The sequence below is a fragment of the Oncorhynchus masou genome, chromosome 5 (assembly GCF_036934945.1).
Source record: "Oncorhynchus masou masou isolate Uvic2021 chromosome 5, UVic_Omas_1.1, whole genome shotgun sequence".
NCBI classification, from domain to species: domain Eukaryota; kingdom Metazoa; phylum Chordata; class Actinopteri; order Salmoniformes; family Salmonidae; genus Oncorhynchus; species Oncorhynchus masou.
The window spans coordinates 26976759-27001452 of record NC_088216.1 but is presented as its reverse complement, the minus strand read 5'-3'; the positions used below and the strand labels follow the sequence as shown (position 1 = coordinate 27001452).

The following is a 24694-nucleotide window of genomic DNA, read 5'->3' as shown; positions in this document are numbered from 1 at the left end:
ATAGCAGTGTTGAAGCATTTCAATTTTCAACAGCCCAGTCAATACACTTGACCCCCCCCTTCCGTGTCCTGTTTACGAGAAGGTTCTCCCCCTTCAGTGATGCGTGACCAGTGGCTGTCATGCATCATGAATGGTGAGCATCTGGGAGCTGGAGGGGTTATGTTCAAAAGTGGGGGGGGGGGTCTAATAGGCTGTGGGTGAAAACAGAAGCTGTGGTTACTGCTACTGTCATGGCTGGCATTATGAGCTGCATCCAGTGCTTGTGACAGGATGGTAGGAGGGTCCTGCCTCGTTAGGTCACTCATCCAATTCTAGAACTTGACCTGTCAGGTGACTGAACCAAAAATAGCCCTGCAGAGAGTATATAGAGGTCTATACGCAGGCCCTGGAGTTCAGAACAGCACTTGCCCCGCTGTCTGAAACATACAGGACACTCACTGCACCACGAGAGCCGTTGACAAGAGGAAAGGCCTTTTTTGAAGGACATATCTTAATTCAATAATTTCACTGCCTTTTGCTTTATAATTTTACCATTGAAAAAGGCTTGAAGATTTTCAACAGATTTTTTTTTTAAATTTTCTTTGAGCAAGACTGAACTTTTATAAGGATGAAGTACTACCAGGACCCAGTCTGCCAGTCCATGGGCATCCAGGCTTATGGCCCCAAGGAGTCCAGCAGCTCCTCTTGCGCCCACTCTTCTCCACAGATCAAACCAGTCCGCAGCGTCCACTTCCCCAACGACATTGTGTTCCAGGACTACGTCCGGCAGGGCGAGCTGGACAGGATCGGACTCTTCATCAGAAAGAGGAGGGTCAGCTTGGAAACCATCTACCACTCTGGTGAGTCACCATGAAATCAGAACATAAACTATTTTAATCCATTCAAGAGTTTGAAGCATCAGAAGTGTCTTCAGACTCTGGTTAGATTTCAACTGGGCTTAACAGTTCCAAAAACTTGATAATTTATAATCCCTCTGGTATTGATGCAATGACTTGTCTCTGGCACGTGCAGTAATGGAATAATACCTCAGTATAAACTGATCATTGAGTGTTCCCTTCAATGTCCCTAAAATGAACCTGTACAGATGCTATTTGCCGTCCATTCCCATTGACTGCTCTGCAGGAATGGCAGCGATCCATGAGGCTGTCCTCTCTGGGAACCTGGAGTGTGTGAAGCTGCTGGTGAAGCACGGAGCAGACGTCCACCAGAGAGACGAGGAGGGCTGGACACCTCTCCACATGGCCTGCAGTGACGGATTCCCTGACATTGCCAAGTGAGTCAACGCACCTAGCATAACCACAACATCGACAGTCACTAGCTTTTAGTTTTTTATCCACACACGCTAAAATAGGTCAGTGGTCTCTCGCACAAGTGGGACTTGAGCCGATGTACTGTTAACATCAACTTGAAGCCTTGACTGCTCTGACTAACTCGTATTTATGCTGCTGTCCATACCATGTCAATGCAGCATCCCTGAAGTTCAGGAATTCAATGCACTTCAGGATAGGGGAAGATTCAGATTTAGAATGTCACGAGGCTGCAGTTCACACTGCCGGTTTACAGTGTCAAGTGCTTGCAAGGAAGACAAACCAAAACACGCTTTGGCTGAATTTTGAGTAGCACTCATACGCCAATAGCAGTAAGCTACACTGAGGATCCGCCATATTCCTCTAACCCTCCTGAAGAATCTCACGGTTCGCTATCTCTGCGTGGAACATACCATTTGGATACTTTCTTTGACTGAATGCTTTTTTCCCCTGCTTCTCCCACTAGGTACCTGCTTTCTATTGGCGCAGACCCTCAGGCGGAGAACGAGTGTGGGGAGTCACCTGCCGATCTCATCGACCCAGAGTGCACCGGGGTTCGTGAGCTGCAGGGGCTGCTTGGGGTGGAGGACGACGGAGCTCTCATCTAACCTTAAAACGTCACTGAAACATGTGTCACCTTCCTCGCCCAGGCCTCCCGGTTGACCCTCCACAATGGAATGAAATGGGCAGATCAGCAGAACATCGTCATTCTGTGCCCTCATTGTAGACTTCCTGGAGACATATCTGGTCTGGTGGGAGGAAGGCTGCCAGCCAACAGTAGATGGTTGCCTTTGAGAGTGAACTGAACTGTTGCTGGAAAGGGGCTCCTCCCAGGCAATCTCAGCAGGCATCGCTTTGTAATGCTGTTTGCAGGTGCAGAAGTTAGTTTGAGCTTTTGTACTTTTTTTTATAGAGGGTGAACAACACTGGAATGACAGTATGGTAATGAGCTTTTCTAGTTACTTTATAGTTGATGTGCGAAAGCTTTTTTGGAAGTTGTGAAACATGGATCTGTGGTTGTCCTGTGACTCGTAGGGCCACTCTGCAGTAAACCAATGTGATAGGTCAACTCTACCTCCTGACAGCATTTATAGTTCAAGATTTGTCATTTACACCCTACAGCTTTTCCATTTGAAACAAAGACCCTGCATACTGTATGTACTCTAAAATGTACCACATGAATGTTTGTCTAACGCTTTACCTCTATACTTTTTTTTTATTCTATACTTTTGCAAACACCACTGGAATGGCTAATTGTGTGTTTACAATTGCTTTTACAAACTGTGTGCAATCAATTGTGGTTACACCGCTTTGTAATGAATTGCCTTTTTATACATTTTTTCAATAAAATTGTTTCATACAAAAATAACTTAGTGGTGATCTATTTGGTCTTCATCAACGTGACAAAACTATTTCAAGGGAAATAAAATATATTATTTTTACTTTAATTTCAAACTACAGTAACCAATCTTGGTTCCAATTAACCTTGGTGGACTGAGAAGAATTTCCAACATGGAAGCAAGGTACAGTTCCCAGTAGGCTTTCTAAGTAAGATGTCTCTGGCCGGGGATCAACTGAATGCTTGTTAATTGGACCAGCTCTCTGCAGGAAGGTGATTATCCATGCCTCTGTACAGTATTGGCTGAGGTGCTGGTTTCTGATGGATTAAGAGAGACAAGAGTTTGGGAAAGGGCAGCTGAGGAAATCTAAAGCCAAGTCAGGGTTGTGCTTTAGCCACAAGAAAATACCCATCAGTATTAAGAGTGGAAGTTGCCACGTCAAGCATCAAACCCCTAACATATTAGTGGGCTGTATGAAGCTGATACTGTTGAGTGTCAAGTACTATGTACTTGGGGCGGGGCTCCACTTTTGGTTTGTTCTGTGTGGTCCTGACTGTCAAAACATTAGGAACACCTTACTAATATTGAGTTGCACCCTCTTTTGCCCTCAAATGCTTAAATTTGTCAGGCATGGACTTCACAGGGATGCTGGCCTACATTGACTCCGATGATTCCCACAGTTGTCAGGTTGGCTGGATGTCCTATGGAAGGTGGACCATTCTTGATACACACGGGAAACTACAGAGCGTGAAAAACTCAGCAGCACTGCAGTTCTTGACACGCTTAGACATCCTTTAACCTGTTCTCCTCCCCTTCATCTACACTGATTGAAGTGGATTTAACTAGTGACATCAGTGAGGGATCATAGCTTTCATCTGGATTCACCTGGTCAGTCTGTCATGGAAGGAGCATGTGTTCCTAATGTTTTGTCCACTCTGTGTAAATCTCAGGGGTTATTGATACCAATTCAATGAATTTGCATTGTTGAATCGTTATTGTCGATTGTAATTGGTTAGCTTGTTAAAGAGTTACTCTCATTCAATGTAAATCCTGAGTTTGAAAAAAACCACTATATGAAATGTAAATCGGTAGCAGCTCAAGCTTAAATCCTAATCACATTTATTCACATTCATTGTTATTCACACACCCCTCCACAGAAAACAAACTATGACAGCCTCAGAGAAAAACAAAGTAGCTGGAAATGTACAACAAAAAACAGAAGCATATGTATTCCGAAACACTACAATCCTCTGTGAAGTCTCAGTCTTTGAAAGGCATTCAAGTGACGTTCTCCGGATGAGCTCATTCTTTGAACTTCCACTCTTGGCGACACATGGGGCACTGCTGCTGGACCTGCTGGGAGTTGAGCCATTTGAGGATGCAGTGCATGTGGAAGCAGTGGGAGCACTGGCCCCAGACCAATGGGCAGTCATCTCCAGGAACCTTACCTGGAAAGTAGACATTGTTGCTGAAAGGTCTCCCCTCAATGGAGAATAAGTTTCCACGCTGTCACAATGTTGAACACGTCATGATTATCAAAGCACAATTTATGCATAACCGTTAAGATATGAAGGCATCGATAGACATTCAGTGCATTTGGAAAGTATTCAGACCCCTTGACTTTTTCCACATTTTGTTACATTAGTCTCATTCTAAAATCTACACACAAAACCCCATAGTGACAAAGCAAAAACAGGTTATGCATTTTTGCTAATTTATTTTAAAAATTAAAACGGAAATATCACATTGACATAAGTATTCAGACCAGTACTTTGTTGAAGCACCTTTGGCGGCGATTACAGCCCCGAGTCTTCTTGGGTTTGATGCTACAAGCTTGGCACACCTATATTTGGGGAGTTTCTCCATTCTTCTCTGCAGATCGTCTCAAGCTCTGTCAGGTTGGATGGGGAGCATTGCTGCACAGCTATTTTCAGGTCTCTCCAGAGATGTTCAAGTCCTGGGTTCTGGCACTCAAGGACACTCAGAGATTTGTCCCACTCCTGTGTTGTCCTGTTGGAAGGTGAACCTTCGCCCCGGTCTGAGGTCCTGAGCACTCTAGAGCAGGTTTTCATCAAGGATCTCTCTGTACTTTTCTACGTTCATCTTTCCCTCGATCCTGACTAGTCTCCCAGTCCCTGCCGCTGAAAACCATCCCCACCGCATGATGCTGCCACCACCATGCTTCACCGTAGGGATGGTGCCAGGTTTCCTCCAGATGTGGCACTTGGCATTCAGGCTAAAGAGCTCAATCTTTGTTTCATCTGACCAGAGAATCTGGTTTCCCACAGTCAGAGTCCTTTAGGTGCCTTTTGGCAAACTCCAAGCGTGCTGTGCCTTTTACTGAGGAGTGGCTCCAGTCTGGCCACTACCATAAAGGCCTGATTGGTGGAATGCTGCAGAAATGGTTGTCCAGTCTCCAAGGCCCCTCTCCCCTGATTGCTCAGTTTGGCCGGGCGGCCAGCTTTCGGAAGAGTCTTGGTGGTTCCAAACTTTTTCCATTCAAGAATGATGGAGTCCACTGTGTTGTTGGGGACGTTCAATACTGCAGACATTTTTTGGTACCCTTCCCCAGATCTGTGCCTCAACACAAGCCTGTCTCGGAGCTATACGGACAATTCCTTCGACCTCATGGCTTGGGTTTTGCACTGACATGCACTGTCAACTGTGGGACCTTATATGGACAGGCGTGTGCCTTTCCAAATCATGTCCAATCAATTGAATTTAACACAGGTGGACACCTGAGCTAAAGTTCGAGTCTCATAGCAAAGGGTCTGAATACTTATGTAAATAAGGCATTTGTTTTTTTATACCTGTTTTCACTTTGTCATTATGGGGTATTGTGTGTAGATTGCTGAGGATCTTTTTTGACATGTTTTTATCCATTTTTGAATAAGGCTGTAATTGACCAAAATGTGGAGAAAGTCAATGGGTCTGGAAACTTCACGAATGTACATGCACTAAGAAGCATATTGAGTTTGTGTATACATTCATTTCAGGAAGTTGGTCAAATGGTGATGAGACATGTCGATTAACTCAGTTGTTAGTTAGTAAGCAGCTTTTTATATAAACTCACAATCTGGGCAACAGCCATTAAAAGACATTCTGCAGATCCCACAGTTCTCATCATTGGCCATCCACAGCCAGGATGCCACGCCGTTCCACTGCTTGATTTTAACCTTCATCTCCCGTGTACCTGATAGGCACACGTTGTATGAATGTTCAAGGTGTCTAACTACTAACGTTAGCTTAGTTGCTAGCTATCAATACACAATAGTTAACATAATTTTTGCTCGTCTAGAAAGCTGGTGCACCACATGATGTTACTTCGCTGTTGACATTCGTAATAACTAGCTAGTAAGTAACATGGCAAAGGTATTGCAATTCTAAAATCCTACCTTGGATTTTAAAATGAAGACACAAAATATTTCCTGAGAGTTCCGACACATTTAACGTCACATCCTCGAATCGGGGAAAATATCGCCACCCATGCCTGTGGAGGATAAAAATAGCTATTTCAAAAGAGATACAATATTCGACATGTCTCATCCAGAGAGGTGTTTATTTGTTAATTTAACCTTTATTTAACTAGTCAAGTCAGTTAAGAACAAATTATTATGTACAATGACACCCTAACGCTGGGCTAATTGTGCGCTGCCCTATAGGACTCCCAATCACGGCCTGTTGTGATACAGCCTGGAATCGAACCAGGGTATGTAGTGACGCCTCGAGCACTGAGGTGCAGTTCCTTAGACCGCTGCCCCACTCGGAAGCCTGTCTCGTATTTTCCTTTGGTTTATTTGCAACGGTACCTTTGTGATTGCAATGCTGGATAGAGGCACTAGACAGCAGCAGAGAGGACGTTGGTGGTGAAAGAAGCGCAAAATCCAACGGAAATGGTTGTAAGAATACACTCACGTCACTTACTACAATTATTTTTAAGCCCACTCACGTCACTCAAACTATTCGCCATTGATCAGCACGGAGGAAAGCGGCTAGATTTTGCTACCAAAAGCGTCATTCTTTAAGTAAATTCTCCATTTATTTGTTGATCTTTAATACGACAAGTGCCACCATGGCTGATAAGATGGATATGTCTTTGGATGACATTATTCAACAAAGTAAGAAAGGCGGAGGTGGCCGCGGAAATCGAGGAGGCCGCAGCCGAGGATCATCGGGTCGAGGTGGGAGTGGAGGCCGACCCGGTGCAGCTGCCTCTGGAGGCCGGACCGGGGGATCCGGGCCCATGAGGAGTCGACAGAACTTCAGTGGAGACAGAAGCGACAGCAGACCCACGCCATACAGCAGGGTAGGAACACGGAGGATCACAGAAAAAGGAGGAATGGCAGAGGAGGCGACGACGAATGTTAAATAGTTTAGCTGATCTTGTTAAATGTGCTGCGACACGTACCAGGTAGTTCACAAAGTTGCTGATGGATGTGGATTTATCAACGGGAAGTGCGCTATAGGGCATAACTCAAAGAAGAAATCACTGTTCGGAAACGTGTATTCCTTTAATGACGTACAACGTCGTTTGTGGGCCCGTGGTCTACATTGCATTTCCCCGCTTCAGGTCAAACAGTTACTTGCCAGCACTATTGAATTTTACTGGTCATGTCCCACGTTTCTGGGAGTGAACGTTAACTAGCTAGCTAACATGTTCACCCTCGTGGGCCGCTTCAAAACGGAGCTGATCTGCATTCATAAACTAGCTAGTTAACACTTGTTTGTGTAGTGTGAATGTGAGCTGTTCCAGATATTCACATTTGGTCTGTAAAACAGTGGGTTTTTTAGTAGTCCACAAATTATTAATAATTTGTCGACTGGCGCCTCGTTGGCCCTACATTAAGTTCCAGATTAGTCTAATTATCAAAAATTGGACTGTTTTTATGCAACTAAGCTAACAAAATGGCGACACTCAAAATGGATGTTCAGTCAACTTGAGTTTTTTTTTTCTTTGTTTCATATTTTGATCCAGACTGCAAAGCACCCCAAAGAACTTTATTGAACTTTCCATGGTCGGTTAAGGGAGCATGTCGAAATGACTTTCACAACTTTTGAATTGAGGATTTTTCTTTGGATGGACTTTTTCTACACTTGGAGTTGAAGCAGAATCTGGATGCTGTCCTTGCCATCGAGCTCAAGTCAGTTTTTTTTCCTGCACTGCCATTCTAATTACCTGCACATTCCTCAAACCACCTGTAGGGCAGGAGCCATTTTGAGTTGGAAGTCCTGCCATCTGTCCTACTAGCTTAGTTTTGGTTCTTTCCTATATTAATATAATTGTTTTTATTAAATCATGTGTGCTGTTACACTGACCATGAATCCACCATAGACCAATGTGTCTAATTGTAGTAATGAAGCAAGATTCCCCTGCCTGCCTAAGCAACTGACTCAAATGTGCTCAGTCTGATCAGCAGGAGCAGGGGAACCAGAAGTCAGCAGCTGCATTTTTCTCATTGTACTTTTACAGCCCAGAGAGCTGCCGGACAAATGGCAACACGACATGTTCGAAGGTGGCTTTGGCAGTAATGCTGGCGGTGGTGGGGGAGCAGGAGGTGGCGGTGTGGAGACTGGTGGCAAGCTCCTTGTCTCAAACCTTGACTTCGGTGTCTCTGACGCTGATATCCAGGTAATTTCTACAGTCAATTGCTACCAAGATGTCGGCCTTTTCGCCAAAGTGTTTTGACGTTATACATGATTTGTACATGTTTGTAATGTTTTTTCCAGGAGTTGTTTGCGGAATTCGGTACGTTGAAGAAAGCGGCTGTGCACTATGACCGGTCTGGCCGCAGCCAGGGAACCGCTGATGTCCACTTTGAGAGGAGGGCTGATGCACTCAAAGCCATGAAACAGTACAACAATGTACCACTCGATGGTGAGCTTTAATTTGAATTAGTTGATTACTATTATTTTGAAGCTTGTTCGTCATGAAATGTAGTAATTGACTTCTGAACAAAGATGCCTAATCTTGTTTTCCTTTTGCTCACAGGCCGCGCCATGAGCATTCAGCACGTCACGTCACAAATTCGAGACGATAACCAGAGACGACCATCACAGAGGTATGTGATTCTATAAGCTTTCTTTATTTTGTCATGTATGATATGTGATATATATTTACATCTAGTTAATCCCAGTTGTAGCTCATTGATTGTCTTTGAATCTGTTTGCAGTTCAAACGGAGGTGGATTCAACAGAGACAGAATTGGACGCCCCAATTTCTCAGACAGACGGGGAGGTGGAGACAGGCGGGCCGGCAGAGGCTCCAGGGGGAGGGGTAGAGGCGGACGTGGTGGAGGCAAACCGCAGCAGTTGTCTGCTGAAGAGCTGGATGCCCAGTTGGATGCTTACAATGCTAAGGTACGTATTTTTTATTTTATTTAAGTCGGTTAAGAACAAATTCTTATTTACATTGACAAAGGCAGGAAAGTATAGAAATAATAAATTCTTCAATGTAAGTGGCTTGCGCTTTGTAGCTGGAATACAGTCCTAATTTTCACTTGCTTTTTATTGCAGATGGAGACCAGTTAGAATTCCCAGAAGCACTCATTTGAATCCCTCATCTTCATCCTGTCGGATCTGAAGCTTGATATTGTGGACTTGGACCTGAAATGGACCAGATCTTTTACACTTACTGTTATTTGGTATCATTTTAATGTGTGGCTGGATCTTGCTTTACTCCCTTTTTAATATTATGAACACTTTTTGTACCGTTTTGGGACAATTGTAGGTTTGAGGGGGAGGTTGTTTTTTTTTGCCCTTTGCCTCCCCTTCTCCTTGTGCATAGTTGTAATAAACCTACAAAACAAAATGTTCCAGTGCATCTGCCTCTTGTTGAAGGTCTGTACAACACTATGGGCTGGTTTCCCACACATTAAGCTTAGTCATGGGCTAAAACTATTTTGGTGTATATTCTCCAAAGAGCTTATGTTAGTCCTGGACTAGGCTTTATGTGTCCAGGAAACCGGTACTAAAAGCCTATGGTCAATATGACGTCTGCATTGGCCGTACATCATTTATGGTGATACAGCCTCTGCAGAAGTAGGAACATTCATACTACTTGTGCTTTGTGGCGCAGACCTCTTGTGAAGTGATTTTTTTTTTTTTTACAGGACCTTCCGCCAATCATGTCAAATAGGAGTTGTATGGAGCCCTCCTCACTTTTACTACATTTGAGGCGGATGGTGATGTGGTGTGGAGCTCAATTCGGCCTCTGCGTGCCTCTAGAGGCTCCAATTATGTCACACCATCCACATGGTGCCTCAGACCACATTTTCACCTCAAGCATTAATTGGCTTTTAGACCTCAAGGGGTATTGTGTAAAATGTGTGGAAATTATTGAATTTCCAATGGTAGTTCACTACTGCTATATCAAATGCTTGTAAAAAGCTAAAGCCATTTTTAACATGCTCAACACTTGTGAGCTTGTCAAACACCATGTGTAATAACTTTTCATACTATTGTGGTTATTAAAATGTAAGGTATATTAATTTTCAAACTAACATCACTGACTTGTTCGATTATTATTTGAAATGGTCAAAGAAATAGACGGACCAGTTGATTAGTCTTCTGTCAGCAGTGAAGGATGGGGACCTAATAAAATATATATTTTAACTATTAAAATGAAGTGTTAAATACACTAGCACTACTTGTTCAAGACTTCAAACGAGCCCCACCTAAAATCAATTCAGTGCGCGCGGCACCAGCAATTGCACGCCACCTGCATTGAGCGTGCGCGCCGCGGCATAGTTCCCGGAAACGAGTTGTATGGGGCGGCGCCGTTCCTTGTTCGCCATACTTGCACAGAGAAGAGCGACAGAAGCACTTATTCTTCAAACGCCTGGGGAAAAAACAGCAGGAAAACGGTAAAGACATGCTTTCACAACCTATAGAATAGTTACCAATCAAGCATATGACGGTTCATTATGTTTTAGACGTACTTTGTATCTGGTGTCATTTCCTCCCAACTTTGCTAGCAATTTGCTGAGTTGTGCTAGCATGTCAACCACGGTAACGTTAGCCTGCCAACGTATCTACATACTTCACACCCTGGCTGCAGCAGTGCCCATTTGTCGCCAGGGAAACGTGAAATAAACGTTGGTCTACTGTTAAGTTCCACTGCAGCAGAGCAAAATATTATGTAAAAGCATAGTTTAGTTTAATTGGGTGGCAGGTAGCTAGGGAGTCCAACACCCATGTTGCTAATTAGCCAGCTAGCAATCCTCGTGCAGCTTGATGACTTGCGGCAGTGTCTAGCCGGTCAGAGACCTGTTAGCCAGTTAACACATTAGCTAGCTGGCTGTCTTTGACGTTTGGTTACTTTGTCGCCTGAAACAGTGCTAAATTCGACGATTAGGCAACCTTTGTTCTTTGATAGTTTAACACATGTTTAGCTTATTATTTAGATATTCGTTGGGATTCTCCCAAGTCGGCACCTGTCAGTAACTACAGTAACCGGGCAGTCTTTCTTTGCAGCAAGCTAACGCTAAAGCTCAAGCTATTTAGCCACCCACAGACAAAAGAATGGAAATGAGATTTCTTTGTTCGCTGTTTATCTTCCAGGAAGTAACACAGGTGCATAACGCGATGTTGATAAGATGACAATTGTATTTACGTACTATATTGATCTGTAGTGCACACTGCATACCCAGTTTCATTGCAGCACAAATTATAATTTTACAGCTGGTGGCTGTGTAGAGTATTGTCAGTGATTGCACAGGGGAAGGAGACTGTTCTGCACCTGTGCAGAGTACAATACATTTTGTTCGCAAGTTTGAATGAATTATTAGTCATTATTTCAATCATAATCAATTTTGTTTATTGATGCAAATTCTAGTTGGTGAATGTGAGAAAGGAAATTCATTAGCGTAGTTAGATTTGAGTTTCTTCTGTCAACCTGAATTTTAAGTATCACATCTTAGACTGGGCGGGGTGTTGTGGACCCTTCAGACTGGAAGCCAGGATAACATTGATTGAGCCCTGTACGGTGGAACATCACGGCTCATTAAATAGAGCATCCATAAAGTTAGCATTTACTTGGAAATTGCTTTAAATTATCATTATTTGTCAATGAATAAACAATCCCTCGTACACTACTGTTCAACAGTTTGCGGTCACTTAGAAATGTCCTTGTTTTTTAAATATATATATTTTTTGTCCATTAAAATAGCATCAAATTGATCAGAAATACAACGTAGACATTGTAATGTTGGAAATGACTATTGTAGCTGGAAACGGCAGATTTTTAATGACATATCTACATAGGCATACAGTCCCATTATCAGCAACCATCACTCCTATGTTCCAATGGCATGTTGTGCTAGCTAATCCAATGTTATCATTTTAAAAGGCTAATTGATCATTAGAAAACCCTATTGCAATTATATTAGAACAGCTGAAAACTGTTTTAAAGAAGCAATAAAACTGGCCTTTAGACTAGTTGAGTATCTGGAGCATCAGCATTTGTGCTCAAAATGGCCAGAAACAAATAACTTTCTTCTGAAACTCGTCAGTCTATTCTTGTTCTGAGAAATTAAGGCTATTGCCAAGAAGATGCTGTGTACTACTCTCTTCACAGCACAGCGCAAACTGTATCTAACCAGAATTGAAAAGGGGGTGGGAGGCCCCGGTGCACAACTGAGCAAGAGGACCAGTAGATTAATGTCTAGTTTGAGAAACAGACCCCTCACAAGTCCTCAACTGGCAGCTACATCAAATAGTACCCGCAAAAAACACCAGTCTCAACGTCAACAGTGAAGAGGCGACTCCGGGATGCTGGCCTTCTAGACGGAGTTCCTCTGTCCAGTGTCTGTGTTCTTTTGCCCATCTTAATCTTTTCTTTTTATTGGCAGTAAGTATCTGGTATCTGGTGTGACCACCATTTGCTTCATGCAGTTTGACACATCTCCTTCACTTAGAGTTGATCATACTGTTGATTGTTGCCTGTGGAATGTTGTCCCGCTCCTCTTCAATGGCTGTGTGAAGTTGCTGGTTATTGGCAGGAGCTGGACACGCTGTCGTAAATGCAGATCCAGAGCATCCCAAACATGCTCAATGGGTGACATGTCTGGTAAATATACAGGCATGTCTGGTAAATATGAATGGCAGGACAATGGACCTCAGGATCTCGTCACGGTATTTCTGTGCATTCAAATTGCCATCGATAAAATGCAATTATGTTCTTTGTCCGTGGCTTATGCCTGCCCACCATGGGGCACTCTGTTCACAACATTTACATCAGCAAACTGCACGCCCACACAACGCCATCTGCCTGGTACAGTTGAAACCGGTATTGCAGTTCGGTCAAGACCCTGGTGAGGACGACGAGCACGCAGATGAGCTTCCCTGAGACGGTTTCTGACAGTTAATGCAGACATTCTTATGCAGACATTAGCTGTCCGGGTGGCTCGTGGAGGTCCTGGTCAGGCGTGGTTACACGTGGTCTGCGTTTGTGAGGCCGGTTGGACCTACTGCCAAACAACGTTGGGGGCGGCTTATGATAATTGAATGTCTATTTCTCTTATCTGGCAGCCGCTCTGTTGGACATTCCTGCAGTCAGCATGCCAATTGCACGCTCCCTCAACTTGAGACATCTGTGTTGTGACAACACTGCACATTTTAGGTGCCTTTTATTGCCCCTAGCACAATGAGAGATGTTTTGTGAGCAGTTGTTTCCAAGGCAAACTAGCCCTTTAGGAAATAGGCTACAGTTTTCATGTTACAAACTCTGACAGTAATCTAACATCAAATAGATCGTTAATATAGATGCGTGGAAGGGCTTTTTTTTAAATACAAAAGTAGAATGCATTCCTCCAATTAGTTGGAGTGTTTGCCGTCAAGGTTCCAAGTTGTCGTCAAGATGAGATGACCCGCCTTTCATATTAGGCCTGAATCATACTTGCAGACTCGGCCGTCGTACCGGCCCTTTAGCCTCTTCAAACAGCTTGTTGTTTGGCTCTTGTATATGGGCGGAGGTAAAGTACTGGCATTAGGTCAATGGTGGAACTACAACTCTGTCACACGGAGGATGGGCTTCTGTGAAACTCTTGAGGCCAGCTCACATAAACACATTAGAAACAACTCTAAATTCAGCACACAGTTTCCGTTAGGAAAATGTATTTTGATTTACCTGACCCATATGCATCGGGTGCGTAACCTAATTAGGGCGTCCACGGTACTCAGTAAGACACAAATCCCGTTTAGGTTATGGTAATTCATTTTAACAGTAAATGTAAATTAACCTTTTGACCGATATGGTATTTCCATCAATGAATAGGCTAAAAGGCATTATTTTGCAATGGGATTTTATTTCCTCCTTCCGGACAATTGGCCAGTGCCAATTGTATTCATTGGCTTTTTTTTAAACATGTATTTCCCAAAAGCCGGAAACCCTGACGCAGCAGTACTTATTTATTTCCCATTTTTCTTTTGTTTTATGGTGTACTTTTTTGTCGTTATCTTTGTTCCCCTGTAGATTGGCTTTAGTGAGGGATTAGTTTCCTAATACTTGTACTAAGCACTGTACACCATGCAAAACTCCAAAACGAACTGCATCATTCTTTCTCCCTGCTCCATTTTCCTCCAAATCAAAGTCCCACACCAGGCTGCTAGTCAGATTTTTAAAGTCTCACACTCTTTGATTAACAAGGATACAGGTGTGCATTTAACTCTTAAGACTAAACGCCAACATTGAAATACTTTCCCTCTCCCAAGCCCCAGCAAAGAATGATAGGTCACCAACATCAAGTGGAAAATAACTTTATTAGCCTAAAACACATGGACGTTTGATGGAACTGAAGCTCCATTCCGATCGCTGGCTTTTCAGTAGTAGTGGCAGACACAGACAGAGGATTCATGATTAGGCTATTGTGGAAGAGAACGCCTTATTGGGAATGTTGGACTTTTCTTGGCATAAAAACAGCTCTTCCTGCTTTTGTGAGCCCCTCCAGTTGTCGTGACTCGAGTATTTTGAGGAGAGGCCTCTCATTCCAATTATAACCCCTGGATAGCGATGATGCATCTGGAGTGTGTTTTATTGGCCATCTTGTTTGTTGTGAATGCCATTAGGCTTGCTGTCAAACGGTTTTTAGTTAGCATCAAATGAAGTCGGCATGGGTTCAAAGGACAGAGGTGGACAGGTTGAGTTTTGAGAAGCAATTTCAAGAACCGTTTCATTCAGATTTTACTTGAGGAAAGCCCCACAAATTAAGCCTGGAAGTTGTCCCAGATCCAAACATAAGTTTTGTCATTACAACCACCTTAGGAGTTGGCCATTACAGATCTGTGTCAAACAGGCAAAAACTACATCTAAGGACCATGTTCATTGATTGCATTGATCTAAAGAATGCAGCCTACATGTGGTCTATTTTAGGAGCATGTGAATTCTGTATGTCAACATCGTTTTGACCACATCTGTCAGCGTAGTTGAACTCACTTGATACAGTGATGTCTTGCTTTCATTCTTTAACATATGACAGTCGGTGTAAGTAGATTGGTGTGAGCTTGTTTTGATAAGTCAGGCTAAGAGGCCCCTGGAGACTGGAGGTCGACAGATTAATCGGAATGGCCGAGTTTTCATAACAATCGAAAATCTGTATTTTTGGGTGCCGATTTGACGGTTTTTATTTATTTATTATACCTTTTATTTAACTAGGCAAGTCAGTTATGAACACATTCTTATTTTCAATGAGGGCCTAGGAACGGTGGGTTAACTGCCTCGTTCAGGGGCAGAACGACAGATTTTCACCTTGTCAGCTCGGGGGATCCAATCTTGCAACCTAACAGTTAACTAGTCCAACGCTATAACGACCTGCCTCTCTCGTTGCACCCCACAGACTGCCTGTTAGGCGAATGCAGAAAGCCAAGGTAAGTTGCTAGCTAGCATTAAACTTATCTTATAAAAAACAATTAATCATAATCACTAGTTAACTACACATGGTTGATGATATTACTAGATATTATCTAGCGTGTCCTGCGTTGCATATTATCTGACTGAGCAAGCATACAAGTATCTAAGTATCTGTCTGAGCGATGGTAGGAAGAAGCAGGCGCGTAAACATTAATTCAAACAGCACTTTCGTGCGTTTTGCCAGCAGCTCTTCGTTGTGTGTCAAGCATTGTGCTGTTTATGACTTCAAGCCTACCAACTCCCGAGATGAGGCTGGTGTAACCGAAGTGAAATGGCTAGCTAGTTAGCGTGCGCTAATATCGTTTCAAACGTCACTCGCTCTGAGCCTTGGAGTAGTTGTTCCCCTTGCTCTGCATGGGTAACGCTGCTTCGATGGTGTCTGTTGTCGTTGTGTTGCTGTTTCGAGCCCAGAGAGGAGAGGGACGGAAGCTATACTGTTACACTGGCAATACTAAAGTGCCTATGAGAACATCCAATAGTCAAAGGTTAGTGAAATACAAATGGTATAGAGGGAAATAGTCCTATAATAAGTACCTCCTAAAACGTCTTACCTGGGAATATTGAAGACTCATGTTAAAAGGAACCACCAGCTTTCATATGTTCTCATGTTCTGGGCAAGGAACTGAAACGTTAGCTTTCTTACATAGCACATATTGCACTTTTACTTTCTTCTCCAACACTTTGTTTTTGCATTATTTAAACCAAATTGAACATGTTTAATTATTTACTTGAGGCTAAATTGATTTTATTGATCTATTATATTAAGTTAAAATAATTCAGTATTGTTGTAATGGTCATTATTAGAAATAAAAAATAAAAAGAATCGTCCGATCAATCGGTATCGGCTTTTTTGGTCCTCCAATAATTGGTATCGGCGTTGAAAAATCATAATCGGTCGACCTCTACTGGAGACCAATGGTTCTGAGAAACTGACTGTGTTTGATTGGTCTGTATTTAGAACAACCCCTCTGGTGGTTCCCTCAATGCTAAGGAACACAGCCCCTGCTCCTCTGACCTCAATCGTGTGTGTGTTAGGGGCCCGTGTCATGCGACTTTTCACACATGACCTCATTCGATGGTGATGGTCTCCCACCAGTGCTGACGCTGTTTCAGTGTGCCCAGATTTTTCACATTTGTCCCAGGATTAAGTCATTGGTAGTAAAAGAGGACTTCTCACTCAATGGTGAACACTTTATTTTAAAAAAAATGTGATTTTTTTTATTTTTAGTTCTGCACCTTTTTTGGTTCTTCCGATCAGGGAACCTTTCTGCATTTTAGTTCATTGTTTGTTGCCTTGTGTGATGTCATAGCAGCATTTCATAGTAATTGATGAGATGCTGTCATCCTTTTATTTGAGTAGAATATACTACATCTGAGAAGAAACCACATGCGAGGAGTAGCGATTTAACGGAACTAATATTGGTCGTACCATTCCTCATCTCTCTCCCTCTCTTCTTCCTCTTCCCCTCTCTCTCTGTCTCTCTCTCTCGCCACAGACATGGCTGAGGACGATTTGACTCCGGAGCAGCTCGCAGCCATCGCTGCGGAAAATGACGTAGGCGAGACGGTCAACTACAAGCCCCCGGCCCAGAAGACCCTGCAGGAGATCCAGGAGCTGGACCAGGATGACGAGAGCCTCCGGAAGTACAAGGAGGTTCTGCTAGGAGCCGGCGCTGCTGCTGTTGCTGGTGAGTGTGTGTGTGTGTCATTTCTCTCTCAATACTTGTGTTTGTATGCGTGTCTGCCTGGCGCCTGCTAAGTATCTTTACGGGTCAATAAGACACTGCTTAGATCTGGGGAAAGGCTATAGCTAATGCCCAGAGACTGTTTATCTCAGAATAAACTAATGCTTCTTTAATGATGGGGCCCTTCCAAATAATGGATAGCTGTGGTGATTTCAGCTCTCATCTGGGTGAGACCGTTGGACAGCTGGTTATTACTGATAGTATACATGCAGTCCTCGTTCCTCAATGTTGCCTCTAAGAAAAGGGCCTCTAAGAAGTCTTGGTCTGTCCAATCGATTAAAAGTTTTAATGTTTAAATGGAAGCCTCGGTAAGGGCCAGCAGTTCACATTTATCAAAACTTGGATGTGTTCAGTTCAGTTGTCATTCAGACACAAATGCAGAATTATATAAAAATAAATTTAAGTGAAGTCTTTGTGCTAAATGTCAGATTATAAAATATGTTTGATGTATTTTCACACTGAATGACCTATTAAGTTTAAAGGTCTGAAACCAACCATTTACAAACATTACATATCATACAAACCTATGGTTAAGTAAGTAGGGTGTGAGGTTGCTGTGGGTCAGTTACGTGATCCTTATGGATGTTCTTTGTCTGGTCTTGTTACAGATCCCAGCGTTCCCAACGTCCAGGTGACACGGTTGACACTGATGTGTGAGACTGCTCCGAACCCACTGACCCTGGACCTTCAAGGTGAGCTATAATGCTGTAGTACTTTGTTTACTGTAATCCCCAGAAATTGACATCTTATCGTACGAGCGTCTCAAAATATGGGGGAAATGGTTCCGAGTGTGTAACTAACTGGCGCTGACAAACTGATCTGTTAGCCCGTGTTCTAAGAAAAGACCTGCTACTGTCACCTGACTCTTTTGAGGTGAGCAGGAGACCTTGTGCTGCTGAACAGAATGACCTGAGTCATCCTGAATGACGCAGGCCAGTGCCAGTAACAAAATGCGGGCATCATACTCGTATGTACTTGTAGTGATGATTGGTCGGTCATAAACTAACACAGAAAAAGGGTTCCTGAGGAACAGTATAACACAGACACTCGTGTCAGCGGTAACATGCACTAAACGGTGAATGAATAGGAATACATTTGGTGTCTTTTGAACATTTCAAAGCCTTACCTTGTGGTCTTTCCATGTACAGCACATGGCATATTCTGGGGTAAAAACTGGTTTGACGCATTCCTCGTGGGGGGAATAAAGAGGAGAATACTGTATTGCTTCTGTTTCCCCAGTCCAATTTGTTACACTGCTAGATGTTGAGCGAGAGTGCTGCAGCACAGCTAGAAGGCAGTATTAAAACCCCTGATTAAGTGTGCTAATGAGGCAGTGCCACTGCTGGGCTGAGATAATGACCCTCGCTGAGTTGTCAGAGCTGCCTAGGACTCTACATGACTGTTAAAGACATCCTGCTTTCACACTCCACACTGGGGCCTTGTGGTTGGCAGTCCCCTGCTGCATGCCCTAGTTAGTTAGTGTGTGTGTGTTGGAGAAACCTTACTGTTTTTTTCCCCCTCATTGTCTTTCTAACAGGAGATCTGGAGGCCTTTAAGAAGCAGTCCTTTATCCTGAAGGAGGGAGTGGAGTACAGAATAAAGATCAGCTTCAAAGTGAGAGTACAGCCAAAATAAAGGAAGCACCAACATAAAGCGCCTTAATAGGGCGTTGGGCCACCACAGCTTCAATGCACCTTTGCATGGATTCTACAAATGTCTGGAACTCTGTTTGAGGGATGTGACACCAATCTTCCATGAGAAATTTCATAATTTTATGTTTTGTTGATGGTGAAGGGAAAACGCTGTCTCAAGCGCCGCTCCTGAATCTCCCATAAGTGATCAATTGGTTTGAGATCTGGTGACTGAGACAGCCATGGCATATAGTTTACATTGTTTTCATGCTCATCAAACCATTCAGTGACCACTCGTGCCCTGAGGATGGGGGGCATTGTCATCCAATAGGGGCATAGCCATGGTTGCCAAAATAATCGCCGCCCAGCATTTTTATGCAAGACTCGAAGCATGATGGGATGTTCATTTCTTATTGAAACCAGGAGCCACACCTGTGTGTAAGCACCTGCTTTCAATATACTTTGTATCCCTCATTTACTAAAGTGTTTCCATTATTTTGGCAGTTACCTGTACAATATGTAAGATATTGCGTAAAACAATTAAATTGAACTACATTGATTCTCTTTTGAGAGAATCAATGTAGTTAAATTTACTCGAATGAAAGCTGTTTGTATGAAGACCCCATCAGTTAATAAATGCAGAAGACACATTTCAGTTGAATGCATTGTTGTTCAACTGGCCAAGTATCCTCCTTTCACTTTCCCCATAAAAAGGCGGTGGCTATACTCTTCTCCCCCACTAGAAATCAAACACTCAGATTGTGCTGTTAATGAACTTGGCTTACCTGTAGGTATTGTATTTTTCAGATTTCATGGTTCAATGGGTCTTTAAATGGACTATTTCTGTCAGATGCGCTTGCGATAAGCTAGATTGATTTTCCATGCCACTAACAATGTCTCGTTCTCTGCAGGTGAACAAGGAGATTGTTTCGGGACTCAAGTATGTCCAGCAGACCCACAGGAAAGGAGTGAGAAGTGAGTGCTTACTGCTTCCTATCCCTCTTGTTTGTTCCCTCCTGACCTCCATCTCAACCTCACAGGCCTTCCTCCCATACTAAATGTGGGAAATTATGCCCTAGACTCAAGCGAATGTTGACATCAATGTTGAAGTTTCCCACCGCCATCAGTTTCTGCAGATTTCTCTGTTATGGGAATGTACTAGGTGATACATTGTCATGGTTTCCAAATGTTGGTCCTAACAGAATTGAAGAGATAAGTGGCATAATGCCACATCAACGCCTTTTCTTTAGACAATAAGGGAATCCGTTGAAATAGTTCAATGAAGAGCTGTAAACACTTATGGCCTGTGGAGACTACCATTGTTTAATGACGTTGCCAGACGGCCCCGGCCCACACACTGCCTTCCCTTTTTAATCTGCCAAGAGAAACCGGCAGAAGGTCCGGGGACTGAAATTGAGATATTGTTTCAAACCGGATGCACAAGTCAAGGCTGAAAAACAGACTCAACACTGTCAATGGGGATATTATTGAGAGATTGTTTAGATTTTTCCTGAGCAGAAAAGGGCAGGTTTGTTTGAAACTGGATGCACGTTTAGGCACAAAACAGCCTGTTGTGTCAATTGCTTTATTAGTGAGTCGTGTTTGTGAGGCTTATTGAAAAATCGACAGATTAAAAATAAATTAGAGCAGGCCTTCTGAGTGGCGCAGCGGTCTACGGCACTGCTATGCAGTACTTTAGGCGTCACTACAGACCCGGGTTCAATCCAAGGCTATGTCACAGCCGGCCGTGACCAGGAGACCCATGAGGCGACGCAAAATTGGCCCGGTGTTGTTAGGGAAGGGGTTGGCCGACTGGGATTCCATTATCCCGTTGCGCTCTAGCGACTCCTTCTGGTGGGCCAGGCACCTGCAAGCTGACTTTGTCCCCAGCTGGACAGTGTGTCCTCCAACACATTGGTGCGGCTGGCTTCCCGGGTTAAGCGAGCTGTGTCAAGAAGCAGTGCGGCTTGGCAGGGTCGTGTTTTGGAGGATGCATGGCTCTCGACCTTCACCTCTCCCGAGTCCCTTCGGGAGTTGCAGTGATGGGGCAAGACTAACTACCAATTGGATACATGAAAAAGGGGTAAAAGTACAAAAAAAATCTATAAATTGTCGCAAAAGTCATTAGTCATGTTTTTCATTAGTCTTGTTTTTCATTAGTCTTTTTTATTGATAACTTTCTTCCCAGAGAGCTAGTATAGTAGTTACTAGTTACTCCTTGTTTCATTCAGTTTTCTGTTTAGTGCCTAATGAACACCACCGTGTATTTTTTTATCCTCCCTGGTGATTCAAACAGCCCTTCTTTTCTCTCTTGTCTCTGTAGTTGACAAGTCAGACTACATGGTGGGGAGCTATGGGCCGAGGCCAAATGAGTATGACTTCCTGACCCCGCTGGAGGAGGCTCCTAAAGGCATGCTGGCCCGCGGCACCTACAACATCAAGTCCAAGTTCACCGACGACGATAAGCACGACCACCTTTCCTGGGAGTGGAACCTCAACATCAAGAAAGACTGGAAAGACTAAGAAAGAGGCCTTCAAAACCAAACCCCACAACCATGTCCCCATTTCTCCATGAGTTTATTTTCTTCTACTTCATCCCATCCTCATGTCTTCAATCTTCATTCCGACCCATCCATCCCTCTCGTCTCCCACGTTTCTCCCCATTTATCCGTCTGCATTCGTAGCGGCAGCAGAAGCAACGGCCCCCTCTGTCCGTCCATCCCCCTCTGCTTTCATTGGTTGCACAAAGTCCACCATAATTGATTCACTGTCCTCAACCTGCCAGTGCAGTCAATAATGTGATTTTGCCGTGTTTTGTATATACATATATATCGACACTGAGTTTGGAATAATATTGTTAAAATTATGATAATGCCCTTTCAGTGTTGGAGCTGTTTGAAAAGACTGCCTTGGTGGGATGGAGTTTTGGCCCCCTGGTGACTTCACCAGTCAGTAAATTAGTTAATAGACCAATAAAGAATAGTTCCAAACCTCTCTGCCAATAACAGCTAGTTTTCCCTTCCCCACTGAGGCCACTCCCAGACAGTCCTAGCCAAATTCTTGCTTGAGAAATTGCTCTTTGCTAAGAAGCTATTTTAGTTTTTTTGGACATAGTTTTCAATTAAAATCACAGTAAGGTACTTAATTGTTACCCAGAAATTAATAGACATATAAAAACGGCTGCATTGGACCTTTTTAAGTCTCTCATAGCTGTACTGTGCAGGATCTGTCCTCCAACCCCCCCACCCCTCATGGTTTGTCCTGCTTGAAGAGATTAAACCCCCCTTTGCTCCCTAAATGGTTTTCCTGTCAGTAAGAAGTACACGTGGAAAAGCAAGTGTACAATCAACTTTTCATTTTGCCTTTTTTTAATATATATATGAATACTAGTATACTGTGGCTTTGTTCATGTCACTGTTGATATTAATCATCTTTTATGGTCATTCCTTCCCCGCCATTTTGTTCTGCCCCCTTTTAGCATTCCTTTGCTTGCCTCCTTGCTAGTTGTTTTTTTTATATATTTTACCAAGACCTGCCTTGTTAAAGATATTCTCCTGAACTTTTGTATTATTTTTTGCCAGTGGTTCTGAAAGTAGCACCCATGATCCAAAAGTAGTCCCCAAAATTGCTTGTGTCACAAATGTGCAGATATGTGCACCACGTCATTGCTCTCTCTCTCGCTCTATTGTGTGTGCGTCTTGCTAGCCGTCACTGGTGAGGGGCTGAAGCTCATTGGCTGAACCTTGAATTACTAAGGGGCTTGCCCAAGTGGGGGTGAATATAGGGAAAAAAGTTCTGGAGCGTGTCTTTTAAACATACAGTGAATTAATACTGAGCTGGTTTACTTCAGCTCCTCCCACCCCCCTTAAATGTATTAACCCTTTCCTCTTACATGGGGATTGGGGCCACGGTCACCTAATGTAGCAGGTGTATAAAAAAAAAACATCAAACTAGATCTCCTACATAAGGAGTATTCAACTCTTACCCTACGAGGTCCGCAGCCTGCTGGTTTTCTGTTGTATGTGGAGGAGGCGTGTCGCCTTGTTAATGTCCAAAAGCGGAAGTCCATTTACCCTGAAAACAGGAACTTCCAGTTGTTGGGGACTCGGCAGAGGCTAGGGCCAAGTAAGTGAAAGATATCATAACATTGGATGAAAAAAAATGGCGTAAGCCCCAGTGCTGCCTTATACCGAAAAATCTAATAATCAGTTTAACTCACCAATAATCAGTTTACTACTCTTGCACAGTTATCATGGTGGTGCACTAACAGATGGTGCATGACTTGGGCTGTATGTTGTATATTTCATGTGGTGCTTGCCATCAGGTAGACTCACTCAAGGGCATATTGTACTATCAACTGATCACCATCTTAATCTCTTTGCTAGTTGTGATTTTCCCTGTAAAGTTTACACACATGCTGCTCCTGGCCTGTTTTGTCTAAACTCAACCTCCGCTAAACACAAGTAAACATGGTAGTTAGAATGAGAATAGAATACACCACCTACAATTTACCTATGTGTTTTTTTCCTTGCCCACCCCAGCAGGCCACGGCATCATTATTGATAACACACTTGTGTTCCTTAGCCATGAGGCCTTATCGTCGACTTTGGTCACGTGAAAAAGAAAGACCACGATTTTGTATTTTTTTTGCCTTAATGTACATCAATCCCAAATCCAATTTCCCTCCTCCCCCCCTCACTCACATTTTGTTACGACCCTTAGAGCCTGCTGTCGGAGGTCAAATGAGATGACAAGTACCAGAGAAAGCACAGGAGTAGAGAATGACTCACCGTCTGCTGCTGGAGACATTGACGGTGTTTCAGCTCTCATTAGGAACAGGAGCTGGTAGGGTTAAGATATACACCTCCACAGTCAGGCCCCAGCCTTTGCCCAATGACATATTGACGGAAAGAGACGTTGATGGGGAAAATTGTAGCGTTTGCACAGAGTAGGATGTGCTAGCAGAAAATGCGTGATACTGTTTTAGTATGTTAAGAGGGAGGGATTTTGGATCAGAAAGTGGAATTGACATGTACTGTACCCTAAGCATATGGATGTAAAAGTGTTTCAGATATTGTGAATGATCTTATGCTTTCCCATACATTCCTTCACACATTGTACAGTTTCAATGAAGATGCTGGCATGCTGGTGGGGTTGTATAAATATTTGATCATTTGTGATTGCTCTTCTTGGACAATAAAGATGTTGCTCAACTTGGCCTGATGTGTAGAGTGTCTCTGGTTTTCAAAGTAGCAAAGTTGTTTTGTGGGTAAAATAAGTGAAACCATTATTTCCAGTATTGATCTATTCAGCAATCACATTTAACAACTTCTCAAAATATTTTTACTAGACACATGATCTTTTTAGGCTAGTTGCCAATCTTCAAAAACGCTTACATTTTTTAGAGAACGCTACCTGAGGTATAACAAAGCACAACCATGTTTTTCCATGTCTCTTAAGTTCTCCCATATATGGATGGTTGTATACAATAATCCTATTGCAAAAGTGGTTAAATTGAAAGATATGGTGACACACACCCATAACTCAAACAGTGCAGAATAATGCCTGGCTGGAGGGGGAGTGAGCCACCTAAGCTCATGTAACCCAAAATTGCAAGCTCTGATATTGCTGTAATTTGGTATACAAGTAATCAATGGTCTGCTCTACATAGACACATCAAGGGCATTAGGACATCTTAAAGCATGTAGGAAATAGACCTGTAAGCACACAGATACAATAGGGCGACATGTCAATCATGAATATTTAT

General features: G+C 43.2%; 4 protein-coding genes across 5 annotated transcripts; 3 read left to right on the top strand and 1 right to left on the bottom strand.

The window, feature by feature from the left end:
• The first annotated feature begins 272 nt into the window (after positions 1–272).
• On the top strand, positions 273–2662 carry LOC135526509 (protein phosphatase 1 regulatory subunit 27-like). The gene is made up of 3 exons (XM_064954945.1): positions 273–839; positions 1123–1273; positions 1774–2662. The coding sequence occupies exons 1-3, from the start codon at positions 608–610 to the stop codon at positions 1913–1915; spliced, it is 525 nt and encodes a 174-aa protein (XP_064811017.1). The 5' UTR covers positions 273–607; the 3' UTR covers positions 1916–2662.
• A 1081-nt stretch (positions 2663–3743) lies between these two features.
• Positions 3744–7158, bottom strand: LOC135538898 (anaphase-promoting complex subunit 11). 2 transcript variants are annotated; one of them, XM_064964786.1, is made up of 4 exons: positions 7056–7158; positions 6043–6137; positions 5721–5840; positions 3744–4095 (listed from the first exon to the last, which is right to left on the bottom strand). In XM_064964786.1, the coding sequence occupies exons 3-4, from the start codon at positions 5827–5829 to the stop codon at positions 3950–3952; spliced, it is 255 nt and encodes an 84-aa protein (XP_064820858.1). In that variant the 5' UTR covers positions 5830–5840; positions 6043–6137; positions 7056–7158; the 3' UTR covers positions 3744–3949. The 2 variants fall into 2 exon arrangements, with proteins under 2 accessions (XP_064820858.1, XP_064820857.1); XM_064964785.1 differs by lacking the exon at positions 7056–7158 and adding an exon at positions 6457–6539.
• On the top strand, positions 6601–9465 carry LOC135538887 (THO complex subunit 4-like). The gene is made up of 6 exons (XM_064964776.1): positions 6601–6953; positions 8118–8276; positions 8375–8522; positions 8637–8706; positions 8818–9004; positions 9161–9465. Exons 1-6 carry the CDS (start codon positions 6720–6722, stop codon positions 9173–9175), a joined length of 813 nt encoding a protein of 270 aa, XP_064820848.1. The 5' UTR covers positions 6601–6719; the 3' UTR covers positions 9176–9465.
• A 931-nt stretch (positions 9466–10396) lies between these two features.
• LOC135538878 (rho GDP-dissociation inhibitor 1-like) lies at positions 10397–24145 on the top strand. The gene is made up of 6 exons (XM_064964767.1): positions 10397–10509; positions 17048–17239; positions 17905–17988; positions 18834–18910; positions 19839–19902; positions 21251–24145. The coding sequence occupies exons 2-6, from the start codon at positions 17050–17052 to the stop codon at positions 21448–21450; spliced, it is 615 nt and encodes a 204-aa protein (XP_064820839.1). The 5' UTR covers positions 10397–10509; positions 17048–17049; the 3' UTR covers positions 21451–24145.
• The last annotated feature ends 549 nt before the right edge of the window (positions 24146–24694 follow it).

What these genes read in the sequence shown, in the direction of transcription:
- LOC135526509 (XM_064954945.1), top strand. Translation starts at nt 608, where the DNA reads ATGAAGTACTACCAGGACCCAGTCTGCCAGTCCATGGGCATCCAGGCT. An exon ending in GGAAACCATCTACCACTCTG is followed by an intron (nt 840 to 1,122) that starts GTGAGTCACCAT and finishes ACTGCTCTGCAG; the next exon opens with GAATGGCAGCGATCCATGAG. An exon ending in GGATTCCCTGACATTGCCAA is followed by an intron (nt 1,274 to 1,773) that starts GTGAGTCAACGC and finishes TTCTCCCACTAG; the next exon opens with GTACCTGCTTTCTATTGGCG.
- LOC135538898 (XM_064964786.1), bottom strand. Translation starts at nt 5,829, where the DNA reads ATGAAGGTTAAAATCAAGCAGTGGAACGGCGTGGCATCCTGGCTGTGG. An exon ending in TAATGGCTGTTGCCCAGATT is followed by an intron (nt 4,096 to 5,720) that starts GTGAGTTTATAT and finishes TCTACTTTCCAG; the next exon opens with GTAAGGTTCCTGGAGATGAC.
- LOC135538887 (XM_064964776.1), top strand. Translation starts at nt 6,720, where the DNA reads ATGGCTGATAAGATGGATATGTCTTTGGATGACATTATTCAACAAAGT. An exon ending in GACCCACGCCATACAGCAGG is followed by an intron (nt 6,954 to 8,117) that starts GTAGGAACACGG and finishes GTACTTTTACAG; the next exon opens with CCCAGAGAGCTGCCGGACAA. An exon ending in CAGAGACGACCATCACAGAG is followed by an intron (nt 8,707 to 8,817) that starts GTATGTGATTCT and finishes ATCTGTTTGCAG; the next exon opens with TTCAAACGGAGGTGGATTCA.
- LOC135538878 (XM_064964767.1), top strand. Translation starts at nt 17,050, where the DNA reads ATGGCTGAGGACGATTTGACTCCGGAGCAGCTCGCAGCCATCGCTGCG. An exon ending in GAATAAAGATCAGCTTCAAA is followed by an intron (nt 18,911 to 19,838) that starts GTGAGAGTACAG and finishes CGTTCTCTGCAG; the next exon opens with GTGAACAAGGAGATTGTTTC. An exon ending in CCACAGGAAAGGAGTGAGAA is followed by an intron (nt 19,903 to 21,250) that starts GTGAGTGCTTAC and finishes TTGTCTCTGTAG; the next exon opens with TTGACAAGTCAGACTACATG.